This window comes from Cutaneotrichosporon oleaginosum, assembly GCF_008065305.1.
Source record: "Cutaneotrichosporon oleaginosum strain ATCC 20508 chromosome Unknown ATCC20508_contig03, whole genome shotgun sequence".
Lineage (NCBI taxonomy): Eukaryota > Fungi > Basidiomycota > Tremellomycetes > Trichosporonales > Trichosporonaceae > Cutaneotrichosporon > Cutaneotrichosporon oleaginosum.
In genome coordinates, this window is record NW_027072172.1 from 3,069,544 (window position 1) to 3,084,955 (window position 15,412).

At 63.2% G+C, this 15,412-nt stretch overlaps 6 protein-coding genes across 6 annotated transcripts; 3 read left to right on the forward strand and 3 right to left on the reverse strand.

The window, feature by feature from the left end:
• Positions 1-403: 403 nt before the first annotated feature.
• On the forward strand, positions 404-922 carry COLE_04418 (uncharacterized protein; the record flags this gene model as incomplete). Its single annotated transcript, XM_018419652.2, has 1 exon — positions 404-922. One exon carries the CDS (start codon positions 404-406, stop codon positions 920-922), a length of 519 nt encoding a protein of 172 aa, XP_018276717.1.
• Positions 923-1,150: 228 nt separating this feature from the next.
• COLE_04419 (uncharacterized protein) lies at positions 1,151-2,870 on the forward strand (the record flags this gene model as incomplete). Its single annotated transcript, XM_018419651.2, has 5 exons — positions 1,151-1,282; positions 1,315-1,399; positions 1,442-1,748; positions 1,786-2,783; positions 2,818-2,870. 5 exons carry the CDS (start codon positions 1,151-1,153, stop codon positions 2,868-2,870), a joined length of 1,575 nt encoding a protein of 524 aa, XP_018276716.1.
• A 152-nt stretch (positions 2,871-3,022) lies between these two features.
• On the reverse strand, positions 3,023-5,156 carry COLE_04420 (uncharacterized protein; the record flags this gene model as incomplete). The annotated part of the gene is made up of 2 exons (XM_018425828.2): positions 3,023-5,018; positions 5,080-5,156. The coding sequence occupies 2 exons, from the start codon at positions 5,154-5,156 to the stop codon at positions 3,023-3,025; spliced, it is 2,073 nt and encodes a 690-aa protein (XP_018276715.1).
• Positions 5,157-7,061: 1,905 nt separating this feature from the next.
• COLE_04421 (uncharacterized protein) lies at positions 7,062-8,607 on the forward strand (the record flags this gene model as incomplete). Its single annotated transcript, XM_065626347.1, has 4 exons — positions 7,062-7,302; positions 7,334-7,540; positions 7,571-7,982; positions 8,013-8,607. The coding sequence occupies 4 exons, from the start codon at positions 7,062-7,064 to the stop codon at positions 8,605-8,607; spliced, it is 1,455 nt and encodes a 484-aa protein (XP_065482428.1).
• Positions 8,608-10,884: 2,277 nt separating this feature from the next.
• COLE_04422 (uncharacterized protein) lies at positions 10,885-12,971 on the reverse strand (the record flags this gene model as incomplete). Its single annotated transcript, XM_065626348.1, has 8 exons — positions 10,885-11,257; positions 11,289-11,484; positions 11,520-11,683; positions 11,717-11,815; positions 11,850-11,998; positions 12,031-12,304; positions 12,335-12,851; positions 12,884-12,971. 8 exons carry the CDS (start codon positions 12,969-12,971, stop codon positions 10,885-10,887), a joined length of 1,860 nt encoding a protein of 619 aa, XP_065482429.1.
• Positions 12,972-13,205: 234 nt separating this feature from the next.
• Positions 13,206-15,024, reverse strand: COLE_04423 (uncharacterized protein; the record flags this gene model as incomplete). Its single annotated transcript, XM_018420951.2, has 5 exons — positions 13,206-13,653; positions 13,685-14,233; positions 14,265-14,458; positions 14,491-14,676; positions 14,737-15,024. The coding sequence occupies 5 exons, from the start codon at positions 15,022-15,024 to the stop codon at positions 13,206-13,208; spliced, it is 1,665 nt and encodes a 554-aa protein (XP_018276712.1).
• Positions 15,025-15,412: the final 388 nt, after the last annotated feature.

The window sequence follows — 15,412 nt, forward strand, 5'->3', positions numbered from 1 at the left end:
AGCGCGCACCATTCCTTCCGTAGAACTCTTAAGGCTCTGGCACCGTTCCTTTGGACCTTGGCTGATACAGCGCAGCATTGCCATGGTATGTCAGAGATCGAACTGAGCCCAAGTTGACCATTCGACCGCACCGCGAAAGTCTTGGCGTCACCCTTCTTGCTTGGTCCCTGCTCGATGATTCTCATCCTCTTCCCCGTTCCAACGTGCACCAAGTTTGAGACACAAGTCTCTCGCGTTTGCTCGATGACTCTCATCCTCTACAACGGGCACCAAGGTTGAGACTAAAGCGCGCCTCTCGCGTTTGCTCGATGACTCGCATCCATTACCGGTTCCAACGCGCACCAAGTTTGAGACTAAAGTGCACCTCTCGCGTTCTCAAGTGGCTCGAATCCCTCTCTGCTCAATGACTGGCCACTCCTGCAAGCCCAAACGTCGGCCGGCATCGCTGTCACAGCGGCTGCGAGAATTCAGCGGCCGCAGCCCTATTCAGACTCTTCGAAAGCGAGCCTCAGCCCCGTTGTTGGGAAGCCTCCCAGGGGATGCTGTCCCGAAAGTGACGGCCGGATCGTGTACAGATAAGCACCGCTTCAAGGGCTTATGGGCTCTGACTTCTGGGCGACCTGCTAGGCATCCCATTCCAATGACTCCAGAGCTTAACAGCCGTAAGATGAATACAATAATTCTGAGCGTTCTAGTTAGGCCGAGCAAGCCCGACGCACGCAATTCTCCATTCTTTCTGATTGCGCCCGCTGAGCTTTGCCAAACGGGTGGATGGAAGCAGCCAGTGCTGGGAAAAGCTGAGTTCAAGCAGACTGAGCATCTGTCTGCGCAAAGGTCCCACGAGTGGAATCGGTGGAAAGGCAACAGCGATCGGCTGTGCAGAACTCAGGATCGCTGTGAACGGATGCTTGGCAGCGGTTAATCACCGCCGTTGATGATCAGGCACTCCTGTTTGCACCGTGAGCGGAATGAAATCACGTCAAAGTTTCCATTCTCTCCTCCACGAACCTCAGCCCTCTCGCTCGTGCTCTAATCGCTCTCGTCATCTTGGACCCGACATCGGTCATCGAATCTCTCGGGTGTCTCCCGCGTGGGCCCACGGATGCCGCTGCTGTTGACTGGCTTTCGCTAAGCCGAGATATACGAAGCGATGCGCGACAACGTCGAGCTTCAACCGCTGCAGAATGCGAACGTGGCCGAGGGCGACACCGTCGAGGATGTCGAAAGCAAGCACGACGCCGTCCCCGAGCAGGAGCAACGGCTGCATGTAACGGAGGAGCAGGTGCGTCGCAGTGCGGAACGCGCTGATGGCAGAACCGCGTTATCCTGCGCAAGACTGATAAGCACATCCTCATCACCCTCATGGTCGTGTACTTCATGCAGGCGCTCGACAAAACCAGTGGGTTGCTCTGGGCGTAGCCTGACATGTTACTCACGCCAGACCTCGGCATCATGAATCTCTTAGGCTTGTCCCAGGACCTGAGACTGCAGGGAACGCAGTACTCGCTGGTAAGCAGCGTGATCCCGTTCGCGCAGATTGCATGGCAGCCATTCAGCTCGTACCTTGTCGTGCGGGTCGACACGCGCATTCTCATGACGACACTCATCGTGCTTTGGGGCACAATGGAGACGGTGCTGTGCGCCGCGAACTCATACGCATCCATTATGGCGATACGGTTCTTCCTCGGCCTCTTCGAGGCCGGTTGCCTCCCTCTCTTCAGCATCCTCACTGCCCAGTGGTACCGCCGGTAAGCATGCTCTTATCTGACGCCTTGCTGACAATAGATCCGAGCAGCCGCTGCGCGTCGCGCTGTGGTATGGCACGAACGGGTTGTCGTCCATCATGGCCGCCGTGTTTGGGTACGGGTTCGCGCACATGGCCGACGGCGGGCCGCTGTTCAAATGGCAGGGCCTGGCGATCCTTTGCGGCGGCCTTACGCTACTTTCCGCCCCGCTCGCGTGGTACCGGATCGACTCGACAGTCGACAAGGCCCGCTTCCTCTCGCCCGAGGAAAAGGCGCTCGCCAAAGAACGCTTGCGCGCTAATCAGACCGGCGTTGGCTCGAACGAGTACAAGTGGGTCCAGCTGTGGGAGGTCGCGTGCGACCCCAAGTCGTACCTCTTTGTCGGGATTGCGATCCTTATTAACGCTGGGGCGGCTATCACGTCCGCTTTTGGCCCGACGCTCATCAACAACATGGGGTTCGACAAGTACATTTCAAACCTCCTCAACATCCCGTTCGGCGCACTCCAGCTCATCCTTATCGTTGGCGCGAGCTGGATTGCGCAGCGTTACGCGAACAAGGCCATTCCCCTTGCCGTCCTCCAGATCCCGTGTCTTGTGGGGTCCATCCTCCTTTACACCGAGGGTACGAGCGGCAATTTCCGCCAAGGCATCGGCCTGTTCGGATACTACCTCCTCGCGAGCGTGTTTGGGTGCAACCCGCTTCTCATCGCGTGGCTCATGGCCAACACGGGCGGGCAGACGAAGAAGTCGGCGTTGCTCGCGCTGTATCAGTGCGGCGCGGCGGCAGGAAACGTTCTCGGGCCTATGCTCTTTAACGCCAAAGATGCGCCCTACTATATTCCAGGCTTGCGAGGGTGCATGGGCATCTTTGCCGCGCAGCTCGTGTGCGTCGGCGCGACATTTGTCGTCCTCGTCCTCCTCAACCGCCAGCGTCGGCGGCAGCGCATCGCGGCCGGCAAGCCAGAGTTTATTCGCGACACGTCCATGGCCCAACAGTACGAGGACTACGCGGACGACGGCGTGCTTGGAAAGAAGGGTAAGTCGGGGCAGCATGAAAGTGCTCACGTCAGCGCTGGGCGACCTTACGGATTTCAAGAACGACGAGTTTGTTTACGTGTATTGAGTATGAAGGGCGGATGCGAGAGGAGAATGGTCGGCAAACGCGGGGTTCATCGGCCTCCTTCAGCTCCTGGTTATGTGTAATGGTACAATGATGCATGTGCTACTCAAACAAGTTGCGTGATACTATCCTATGAGAGATACGTGATTGACTGCTTAGAAAAACATCTTGGAAACAGCACCCATGAGGCGGCCGTCGCGCATAGCCTCGACGATGCGGGCGACGTTCGAGCCGATGCTCTTGCCGCTCTTGCCCTCGGCGACGTCGCCGCGGCGGACCTTGACGCCGAGGTCGGAGCGGATGGCCTCGTAGACGGCACGGGTCTGGCCGAGGTACTCGGCGGGCTCGAGGTCATTGCGTCCGTCGGCGGTGGTGGCGGTAAGAATCGAGCGGTAGAGGTCACCGGCGTCCTTGGCGAACTCCTTCTTCCACTTGGGGAGGTTGGTGAGGTCGGTGATGTCGTCGTTGACCATGAGGGCGTCCATGATGCAGCCGACAAGGTGCTTGGCGGCGTCCTCGAAGCGTGGGGCAGAGTCCCAGCTGGGGGTCTGGTTGAGGCGCTTGTAAAGGGTGATGGCGGCGGTGGTGTTGAGCTTGGCGAGCTGCTCGGGAGTGAGGAAGGTCGAGAAGTGCTTGGTGAGCGTGTCGTTGAGGAGCTTGACGATGGCCATCTTGAACTTGACCTCCATGACGCGGAGGTCAAGTGCCTGGGTGGCGCAGTACATCTGGGAGCCAAGGAGGAGGGAGAGGACCTCGTTGGCCTCCATCGTCTTGCGGGCCGAGGCGAAGGCCATCGAGTTGACGCTCTGGTTGTGCATCTCAGTGCTCTGGACGTGGTTGCTCATGGGGTTGGCGAGGAAGCCGAGCTCAGCGCAGTAGGCGCCGCAGTGGATGTCGAGACCCTTGCAGTGGTAGTTGGTGCTGGGTTCCGAGCCGGCCAGGTTGGAGGGGAGGCCGTGGTTCATCTCGCAGTTGATCAGCTCGGTGACCTGGGCGAAGCTGAGCTTGCCGAGGTTCTGGAGCACAATGCGGGTCGAGTCCATGGCCGAGGTTACGGCCATGGCCTGGAAGTTGCCGCCGTGGTGGAACATGCCGCCCTCGACGTCGATGAGCGGGTTGTCGGTCGTCGAGTTGAGCTCGGTCTCGATCTGCTGGCGCGCAAGGCCGAGCATCTCAAGCTGGGGGCCGATCCACTGCGCCGAGGTGCGGAGCGCGTAACGGTCCTGGCGGAGGATACCGGCGTCCTGGTCGGCGAGAAGCTCGGGCTCCTCGTGAACAGCAAGCTTGGAGTTGCTGAGCATGTGTCTGATGTTCTTGGCCGCCTCGATCTGGCCGACGTGAGGGCGGATCTCCTGGATGAAGGGGGCGAACGAGCCGACGTGGCCGTCAAGAGCCTCGACGGTGAGCGCAGTGTTGGTCTGGCTCATCATGGCGAGGCACTCGGCGTCGTAGAGGGCGAGCGCACCGGCAGCGGCCGAGACGGCGGTACCGTTGACGAGACCAAGGCCCTCCTTGGACGCAAGGCGGACAGTCTTGAGCTTGTACTTGGCAATTGCCTCGGGAGCCGTGAGAACAGTGGGCGGCGACGCAGCGGTGTCAAAGACCTTGACGTCGGGGTGGCCGCAGATAGCACCGGCAATGTACGAGAGCGGCGAAAGGTCACCCGAGGCCGAGATGGTGCCGCGAAGGGGAACGCAAGGAACAAGGCCGATGTTGATGAAGTCGGCAAAAGACTGGAGGACCTCCAGGCGGACGCCGGAGTGGCCACGGACACACGAGTTGACGCGGACGGCCATGGCGCCGCGCACGATGGGGATGGGCATCGCGGCGAGGAGCATGCCCTCGTAAGTGGGGTCGGTAGGGAGGTAGCCGCAGAGCTGGTGCTCGAGAAGCGAAATTTGGAGGGCCTCAGTGTCGCTGGTGCGGGTGTCGGCCGAGCCACCAAAGCCGGTCGTGACACCATAGATGGACGTGTGCTTCTTGGACTCCTTGAAGTCGACCGAGGCCTGGACGGGGCCGGCGACGGAGGCGGCAAGCTCGACCTTGGCGCCGTGGCGGGCAACGGCGACAACGTCGCCGACCTTCATGTTGTGGCCATCGATAACGACGGTCTTGGTCGCCTGGCTGTGGGCGTAGGTAGCGAACGGCTCGCTGCTAGTTAGTCATTGCTCGCCGACTGGCCGGAAAGCGGCTGGAAGAAGAGGTTACTCACACAGGAGCGGCCTTGGCGGCATCGCCGTTCATCACCTTGGTGGAAGCGGGCTTGGCGACATTGGTCTCAGTAATCATTGCCACTCAGGAGGGATTGTTGTGGAAGGGTGCGGTACCGCGATAGCGTAAAGCAGGTAGAGTAGTGAGAGGGGCTGGCTCGGAGCGGGCGGCGAGGTGAGAGTGCGCAGTAAGTGAGGAGGAGGAGACGACGCTTCCAGGCATTATATATGCTACATGAACAGACTCGGCGCGGTGTGCTGGTGTCTGACGCGCGCAGTCAGCAAGAGAGAGGAGCCATGTGATGAGTGGGAGAACGGGAGGGAGAGGAGAGCAAGGTATGCGGCATGTCGGCCGGAGCATCTCATTCCCCACCCCACACTGCCCCGCCAGTCCCCGTGGCCTCTCGCTACCTGTGGCGTTGGCCCCGCCCTCGCATGCACTACCCGCCCCATGTATCCCCACGCCACCACGTCACCCTCTGCACATGCACACAGGGTCTGTCGCAGCTGCGCCAAGAACGCGAGGAGGTGTCACCAGGTGACGCGACGTAGAAACAACGCGAGACTTCGGCTTGCCCTCGGTGCGGACGCGACTGCCACTTCGACTCCCACGTGTGCAATCGCCTGTTCCACCGCTTTTGAGAGCACACAGTCCATAGACAAACAGTCACACGTCCCAGGCTCTTCGCGACTGGGATCTGTGGGGCTCACGGCTCGATTTGGCGAGCTGAGCGGCTGTGGTCCCAGCGCAATCTCGAGATTGATCCAGAAACAGCATGCGCAATCGGACCATAACAGGGGTGGCGAACACGGCCCGATCAGCGGTCTCTCGTCCGAGACTCCGTTTCTCGGCTCCGGCCGACAGGCCTGCTGGGTGAGGCGCTTATCAGTGCCGCGGGATGTCGGCCGGGTCCTGACGCCCCAGACCCAACGCGGTCGGTACTCATCGGTGACGTCGACAACGACGGCGGGCCGTCGACGCCGAAAGCACGCGACACAGCAGAGGCATGTGTCCGTGCGTCGGCGCCAGCGATTCCGGTGGGCACGGCGGTATCGGGCTGTCGTGAGGCGACGTCTGATTGCTGATAGGAGGCAAAAGTGTTAGGTAAAGACTTGGAGGAGAGTGCTATCTAGGGTGATGCTCAGGGTGCAAGTTCACCGGATCTCGGGGTCTTAGATTCGGGCCATGGTCCGGGCTCGTTCTTTCGGCGCACATGTGCATCACCCCGCGTCGCTTCAATTGCTACGTGCTACGCGCTTGACTTAGGGCACCGTGGGGCAGCGGGTAAAGCACGCGTTCTGGCTAGAAAGTTCGGTATGTGGTCTTGACGGAGTGGTGCCCCCTCTACGCCGAGATATTCCATCCTTTTACTGAACATTACGAGGACACACCAAGCATGGGGACAGTGGAGCTAACGACGGCGGCAGCGGTATGCGTCGAATCTAGCACGTTCGTCTATGCGTGGTCGCAGTGGTCTGGTATGGTCTAAGAATGGCAGGTGTCTCTGACTTCCGGCCCTTTCACTTCCTTGACCAGCCTAGACCAACCGTTACCGACACCGCGGCACCTTGATGCTGGCGATCATCTTCACGCCAACCTCGCCGTCTCCTCCCAGCCGATTGAAAGGCCAGACGCTTGCCTGACCTGAAGTAGCTGGAGGTGCCCAGAGTGCGGTGACGAATCTCCACATGGCCGCCAGCGGAGCATCGTGCTGCGCAGATGACACTTATTAGCAGCCTTTGTGAACCTTGCACTCACGTCCGCTTTCTGGATGTACGGAAGCTCGCCCCGCTGACCTTGACGGTGCCCATCGCCTTGGGCAACCACCTACAAAGTGCGTGGCATCGCTTGGCACCATCGGTGATGACCGAACTCGGCGCGGTGACTAGGTGTCTGATTCGCCTACCAATGCCCACCGCGGCACCGATATGCAGCACTAGAAACACAGTCACACACCATTGCAACTACACTCATCCACACAACATGCCGCCCTTCCCACAGCCCTTCGTCTCCACCACCTCGCACTGGCAAGCGACGAACCGCGGCCCCACGTCGCTGTGGAATCACGGGCGTGACGCCCCGCTCCCCGCGTCCGCGGACATTGTGATCATCGGCGCGGGGATCACTGGCGCCTCGCTCGCCTACCACCTCACTCGGGAAGGCGGCGCCGGCGTCGGCAAGACCGTGGTGGTACTCGAGGCACGCGACGTGGCGTCGGGCTCAAGTGATTGGGCGTCAGGACGCACTGACCCCAGCTGGGAAGAACGGAGGGCATATTGCGCCGGCGTGGTACACGGCGTTTGCGAGCCTCGTCCGGAGCGTCGAGGAGGGCGGGGGCGGATGTACGCCTGAGCAGGCGCTTGAGGTCATCTTCAATGAGCAGGACACGCTGGCGCTGGCGCAGGAAATTGTGGCGCGTGACAAGCTGGATGTCGACCTGTGGGTGGGAGAAAAGCTTGAGGGTAAGGCCGTGTGCGGCGGCGCTAACGCAGTGTTCACCTCGGCCGCGGCGGCGAAGCTTAATGACGAAGCCTATGGTGCGTTCCACGCTGCGCTGGCAGCCAGCCCGCGCTTTGCGGGCCGCGATGTTGGCTGGCGACGCATCTCGGACCCCGAGGAGGCGAGGCGCGTGTCACGGCAGGCGCACGCGGTCGCCACCAACATCGGGCCGGCGGGGTCGTGTCATCCCCACCGCTTGACAACGGCGCTTATGCGCCTCGCGATTAACGCCGGTGTCCAGCTGTTCAGTTGGGCGCCGGTGCTGTCCCTCCGGCACGAGACGGGCTGGGTGCTGGATTGTGGGACGCAGGGCGTCATCCGTGCCGGCCAAGTCGTGGCGGCTACCAATGCGTGGACGCGGCACCTCTTCCCGACCGAGAAAGAGGGTGCAAGCATCGGCGCGCAGTACGTGTATCTCAACCGGCGCTGACGCAGCATCACCCCGTTCCGGGGACACGCCGCTCTCGTGGTCCCGCCGCCGTCATATGCAGGCTCGGCAGCCCTAAGGCACACCTACAGCGTCGAGAACGGGCCGTACCTCATGCACACGCCGCACGCGGGAATTGTGTTGGGCGTGTACAACTCGACAGCGGTGAACGCGGGCCTATGCGGCTGGGTAGATATTCTCGGAGTTGAGGACGACTCTGTCGTGGTTCCCGCTTTGGCGGACTGGCTGGGCGCATACTGCCGCCGCGCGTATGAGGGCTGGGGCACTGAAGGGCAGGGCGAGGGAGCCACGCGGGTCTGGAGCGGCGTGCTTGCAGCGTCGGCCGACCTCCTGCCGCTCATCGGCGCGGTGCGGGACAAGCCGGGAATGTGGGCCGCCGCCGGCTTTCACGGCCACGGCATGGCTAGGATTCTTACGTGCACGCGCGGCCTGGCGGCACAGATGAAGACGGGGGACTGGGACGAGCGCCTCCCGCGCGTATTTGATATCACGCCAGAGCGGTTACAGCGGGCTCGGCACGCGGCCGCGATACCGACGTTTCAAGGTGTGGGGGGAGCTGTGTCCGAGATTCCGCGGCTGTGATTGCGTGGTGGGCGGAGGGGTTCGTACTGTAGACTTCCGCAGAATGTGCGATGATGCAGTTTGTTTGGTTCCATCATCAACGGCAAACAGCGGCATGTCCCGACAGTCTCACATGCGCCATCCGACATTCCACCCACATCATCGCTTCAACCCTCCCACATCGCTCACCCAGAAAACCACCATGGACGTCGTCGAGGCCTCCATCGCCGACCTCCGTGATGCCCTCGACTCGGGGGCGACCACGAGCGTGGCGCTCGTCGCAGCCTATCTCCGCCGCATCGCATACTACGACCGGCATGGACTGCGCCTGAACTCAGTCGTGGACCTCTCGCGCACGGCTTTCGCCGAAGCGCGCGCCGCAGACGGGCGCCGCAGGGCCGGCAAACCCTTGTCGCGCCTCGACGGCATCCCGTACACGGTGAAGGACTCGTTCGCGGTGTCGGGCATGCGGCTGTGCGCGGGCTCTCCCGCGTTCGCGGATCTCGTGGGCGGGCGCGACGCGTTCGTTGTGCAGCGTTTACGTGCGGCTGGCGCAATCGTGCTCGGGCGCACGAACATGCCCCCGCTCGCGAACGGGGGCATGCAGCGCGGGCTGGACGGGCGCCCGTCGTCGCCGTACAATGCCGCATACCTCCCGGCGGCATGGACGAGCGGGTCGAGCAGCGGGAGCGGGGTCGCGACGGGCGCGAGCCTCGCGGCCTTCGGGCTCGGCGAGGAGACGTGGAGCTCGGGCCGCGCGCCGGCCAACAACAACGCGCTGTGCGCGTACACGCCCAGCTGGGGCGTGCTGTCGCTGCGCGGCAACTGGCCGCTTGTGCCCACCATGGACGTGGTTGTGCCACACACGCGCAACATGGCGGACATGCTGGCGCTGCTGGATGTGATTGTCGCGGATGACAGCAAAGCCCGGGGCGACTTTTGGCGCGTTCAGCGCGCCATTGAGATCCCTCGCGTAGCCGCGCTGCGCCCACCGTCGTATGCTGCGCTGCAGCACACCAAAGACATGCCACTTGCCGGCATGCGTATCGGCATGCCCCGCCGATATTTGGGCAAGGAGGACATCCACATCCGGCCATCGGTGCTCGCTCTGGCGGAAGCCGCGGCGGAGCGCATGCGCGCACTTGGCGCCGAGGTCGTCGAGACCGCGCTGCCCGTCGTCGATGCGTATGAGAGTAAGCGCTTCCCCTTCCCGCGCAGCGTGCAAGGCGGGCTGGAGGACGCGGGCTTCCTGCCCCGTGGCTACGATGAAGCCGAGTACGTCGGCCTGTGCCTGTATGCGCTCGAAGACTTTCTGCGCGCGAACGCTGAGTCGGGCGGGCGCGGGCCTGCGTCGCTCGCCGACGTCGACCCCGCCCTCATGTTCCCGCTGCCGACCGGCCAGATTGCCGACCACGTCGGTACGCCCGACTTCGGGATGGGCGAGTACGTCCGCCTGCTGGCACAGCACGGCTTCCGGAGCCCCGAGGACGTGCCGCTCGCGGAGGAGGGGTTGCGCGGGCTGCAGCGCGCGCGGAGGGAGCTTCTCGAAAAATGGATGGACGAGGAGGGGATCACGGCGCTCGCGTGGCCCGCGAGCTGCGATGCCGCGCCCGCCGACGCAGACATCGTGCCCGCTTCGCATGAGATTGCCGTGCGTAACGGAACGTGGGTTGCAAATGGAAATCTCGTTCTTCGCCATCTTGGTATTCCCACCGTCACGGTGCCGATGGGTATGGCTGAGGACATCGGCATGCCCTTCGGTCTCACGTTCGCGGGACGCGGGTGGGACGACACCCGCCTTCTCCAGATTGCGGTGGACGTCGAGCGCGCGCTGCCCCCACGACCCATACCGCCTCGCACGCCAGCGCTGCCGCCACTCGTGGCGGCTAAGGCGACAGTGGGCGGGGACAGCAAGGGAGTCACTCCGAGCGAGCCGGAGTTCAGGCTCACAGTCGAGCCAGAGCACGGGGCGGACTCGCGCGTGTACTATACCGTGACGGGGCGTGCGCCCGGCGCGATCAGATCTGCGACGGTCACTATCAATGGTTTGCCCGCCGATATCTCGCTCAAAGGGGGGGAGCTCACCGCCCGCGGCTCAGTACCCGCCGAGGAGCTGCAGCAGTTCCACTCGCAATGGCGCGTGCCGTACGGCACGCTGATCACTGCAACTGTAACAGGCGCTTTCGGCGAACTGGGTGCATTTGAGATCGTGGGGGGCAGTTAGTTGCGTAGAGGCTGTACAATGCATCATGCCGACAACCGAGCGCTGAATGTATGTGTGAGATCTCTCTTCCCTGCCTATACCACCTCACTCAACCCCGCCGAATCCAGCGCGCCGAACAGCATCGCCGAGTCAAGCCACGAGAGGTCGGCGTCTAGCCAGTCCGCCTGGCCGACGCCCAGCGACTCGAGGAGCTGGTCCGTCGCCTCGCCCTCCGGCGCGGCACTCATGCCGAGAGTGTCCGCGACGGTGCGGTACGTCTCTGCGAGCGGCAGCTCGCGGCTCCCGACAGCGAGCACGACGGCGATGCGGCGCAGTGCGGCCTCGGCGATATCCCAGCGTGTCGTCGAGTACATGTCCACCAGACCGTGCACGAGCGACGCGGTGCATGCCAGCGCGCCGTCGGTGTGCGCGAGCGCCAAGCGCAGAAGCAGGCTCGCGGCGTTCGAGATGTGGTGTGATGAGTCTGGTTAGCGCGTACGGCGGGGACTTACAGGGCATCCAGAATGCCGCGCGGTCGGCGTCTGTGAGGCTGAGCACGAGGGCGGAAAGACGCTCGCATGCGTCTAGGGCGCGAGAGTGCGCGAGCGAGATGTGTACTCCCCCAGAAGGGAGCGCTTCGATGATCGTCCGGTGTGTGATAACGTATAGCCCGCAGAGGGAGAGCTGGAACGAGCCTGGTGTCGGCAGTGTGGCGTGCACAGAAACTTACGGACGCCAGTTGGCGCCAACCCAGTCGTGGAGCGTAGTGGGTCTGGGAGTCCGTCCTCAAACGCCTCGAGGTCGGCGAGAATGCCCTCGAGCGCCGCGAGGCGCGTGAGTTCGCCTTGAGGTGCAGTGATGGCGTGTACACTGAAGAAACGCTCGAGGAGCTTGCTGATGTCAGTGACTGTCTTCACAGTGGCGCACTCGGCGATGAGTGTCAAACGACATGTTGCGAGGAAAGAGGCGGACGAGGCGTCCTCACCGACAGACGGCAGAGGCACATTGTAGTTACTGTGGTGCAAACTGGATGAGCGGAGGTTCTCGGCGTCAATCGTACTTTGATGGACGGCCGTACAGCAACGCAGGCCACTTGTCATGTATGAAAAGCGTCCACCATATCTGTGTGCGCACACTGACTTCCCACGCGGGAAGTGCCCATACGCTCGAGTCCATGTGTAGGCCGAGGAGGTGCGCGCACCCCGCCGCCTGGCGTCAGGCCATCCGCTGCGGAGACATACGCGCGCAAGGCCAATTTCGCGCTGGCCCACGTTCTCGCTCGGCCGTGAGGTGAGTATCAGCAGGGCAAGCTGGAGCGTGCGCAGCCGTGGCTGGCGGTACTCGTCCTCGAGGGCGAGCAGGGCTTGCTGCCACAACGCGCGATGCAAGTGCCTAATCTCGGGGATGTAGCTCGTACAATGAGCCACGATGCCTGCGACGAGGGCGGGTGGGTTGCTCTGCGCGAGGCGCCGGGGATGCACAAACGGGAGGGCGGGGAGGGTGATCGTGGTGAATCTGTCAGCAGCGGCGGGGGGATGGACTTACAGATGCAATGCGCGGGCGGGGATGTCGGGCGCAACCGGGGCGCAGAGGCGGCGTACTTCGTCGAGCGCGGCCGACGCACTGCTCGGTCCACGTCCGTAGAGGAGCGATGGGTGCTTGATAAAGTATGCGGGGCGGCGGGGATCGCTTGAGACTTGCCGGAACGCGAGGGTTGCGTGTCGGCTGAACGTCGCGGCGCCGGCGTCGCGCGGGAGCAGGCCGAAGAAGCCGAGCCCGACAAAGTGCGTCTCTTCGTCCTCGGCTTCGTCGTCAAGCGGCACGCCGTCGTCGGTGCGAGGTTGGAGCGGAACGCGGGGGCTGGGCGCGGCGTCCCAGTCGAGACCGACGGACGACGACGGCTCCCTGCTCCTCTCGGGCTGACTACTCGGGCCCGCGTCGGGCCGCTTGCGCTTCCGAGCCGTCGGGCCTATGAGGAACGTGCACTCTTTGTCGCGGACGCGACAGCTCACGCACGGCTCGCCGCGCACGGGGATCATGCACATATGTTTGTGCCGGCGGCCTGGGTCAGTGCCGCGGGGCGGGGGAGCTTACAGGCGTCGCAAGGGCGGTCGAGACGCGAGCGGGGTTCGCGGCCTGTGTGAGCTGTGGGCTGAGCTGGTTTGACTCGTTCTGGGGGCATAGAGGAGAGGAGGGGACGGGAGTGGGAGAGTGGGAATTGACAAGAAGATGGACAGGCAAGTGGAATAATGGTGACTGCCTGAATGGCCGATCGGGAACCGAGATCGGCCAACCTCAGGGCGATCGGGAGATCTGCGGGCCGCCGTGGGGACCGTCGTCACTGGTTCTCGTACTCGCGTCTAGATGCATGCATGCACAGTTCAGACCAATACATGACACCCGCAATGCCACGGCGCTACTCCTCCCGCCACCCCTGGCTGTTCTGGATGAGCTTGTAGAAGAAGCGCACCATACTAAGGTGCGCGTCGATATGAATCCGCTCGTCGACGGTGTGGTAGTTGAGGAGATGGGCCATGCTCGCCGGCGCGAAGCGGTAGATATGCTTCGACAGGTCCCAGTAGTACTGTGTATCCGTAAACGCAGTCATGGCGGAGGGCACGACGATCGCGCCGGGGAACACGTGCCGGATCGTGCCGGCGACGAGGCCGAACGCGGCGCCCGCGGACGGCGTGAGCGGCGCGGGCTCGAGCACGATACCGTCCGTGTGCAGGCGCACGACGTTGTCGCGCACGTGTGCATGTGAGCCTTGGTAGTCGAACGTCATGTTGGCGGCGGCGGCGATGGGGGCGATGACGCGCGCGAGGCGCTCCATCACGTCCTGCGACGTCTCGAAGAAGACCGTGCTGGTGTCAGTCCCGCCAGAAAAGTACGCACCGGTAGTTGGCCAGCGCCGTCGTGTGTTCTGGCAGCGCGTTGTACTTGTTCCCGCCGTTGACGAGGGTGATGGCCTGCGTCGTGCGCAGGAAGAGCTCGCTCGCGCCGCCCGCCAGCTCGTCCGCTAGCGCGGGCCAGCACTCGGCGCACCGCACCATCTCCTTCAGCTGCGGGTCCATGGTGCCGTGCTGTGCCGCGCACTCGAGATACCCCAGCAGCGTGTTGTCCGCCTCGAGGCGGATGGGGCCGCGCTCCGCCTCCATCGCGACGAAGACCTGGCCCATGAGCCCGATACCGGTGTGCAGTGGCGGACGGGAGGAGTGGCCGCCGGGCGCCATGATTGTGAGGCGCGCGTTGAAGCACCCTTTCTCGGCGAGGCCGACGCGTGCGAACAGTTGCCCATACTCTGTGTCTACGCCCGTGAAGCCTTCGTCGAAGACGAGCGCCGCGCCATCGCGCCCATACCGCGCCAACAAGTGTTGTGCGAGATGGCCTGCGCCGCGCGGGCCCCGGATCTCCTCGTCAAACCCGAACGAGTAAAGGATCGTCCTGGTGTCAGCGAACCCGAGGAATAACGCACCGCTCAGGCTGAAAGCCTTCGGAGAGCAGCTTCTCCGCACTTGACATGAGCGCGACGAGCGTGCTCTTCATGTCCGTCGTGCCGCGCCCCCACACCCAGCCGTGCGCGTCCATGTGTGCGTCGAACGGCGGGTGCGTCCAGAACCTCCACGTGACTGCGTTGACGGGCACGACGTCTTGGTGTGCCATGAGAATCTGCGTCAGCGCGGCCGCAGCGCAGCGCTTACCATGGGCTTGAGGGTTGCGTCGGTGCCGCGCCACGTGAAGAGGAGGCCGTGGGTGTTGACGCGTTCGAAAGTTGTGGCTTTGTGGAAGAGGGGGTAGGTCGTGCGCAAGTGTTCTTCAAAGTCGTAGAAAACGTCGAAGGAGGGGTCCGAGGCGTTCATCGGCATGTCGTCGAATGTCTCGGTGCGCTGATGTTAGTGTGATGAAGACCCGGGAGGGGGGGTAGGTCGGGGCGGGGCAGGACTCACGATGCGGATGGCCGCCGCGAGGCGCTCGTATGCCTGCTGCTTGTCCGTGGCACTGGAGAGGATCCACTCGCCGCCGACATTGCGGACGTCAGGCTGCGCGGGGCAGCGCACGGGCGAGACCTGTGTGTGTGTGCTGTGATGCGAGTGCTTGCACTCGTGTTTGTCGTGGGGGACAGAGCGTTTCAAGACAGGTGTCGGCTGCCCAGTGAGCACTGAAGCGATGTAGAGGGCGATGGCGAGGCCGATGCCGCCGACGAGCAGGAGGTGTGTCTTGGGGATGCCGGACATGGCGGTGAGGGGGAGGGGGAGGAGAGGGTGAGGGTGAGAAGTGGGGGAGACGCGAGGAGTGCGCTGAGAAAGGCCGAAGATAAATCAAGTGAGCATGAACCAGAAAATGTCGTGCTGAGAACAATGGATGATCTTGTAATCCATGAATGAGAACGAAGAGTGGAGGAGTCAGTGCCGGCGGAGGTGGAGATGAGCAAGCAAGTGGGCAGTGGTGGAGGCTCGCCAGCTTCGTCTCCCGCCTACCGGGCATCGCCGGGGCAGACTCCGCGTCGTCGCGTCTAACGGAACGGGGCAAGGCGTGGCAAGCACTCCGACGACGCTGCCTGTTGCGATGAAGAGTACGCGCAGCGTAGGTCACATCGATGGGCGAGCTGGCGATATGGCCACA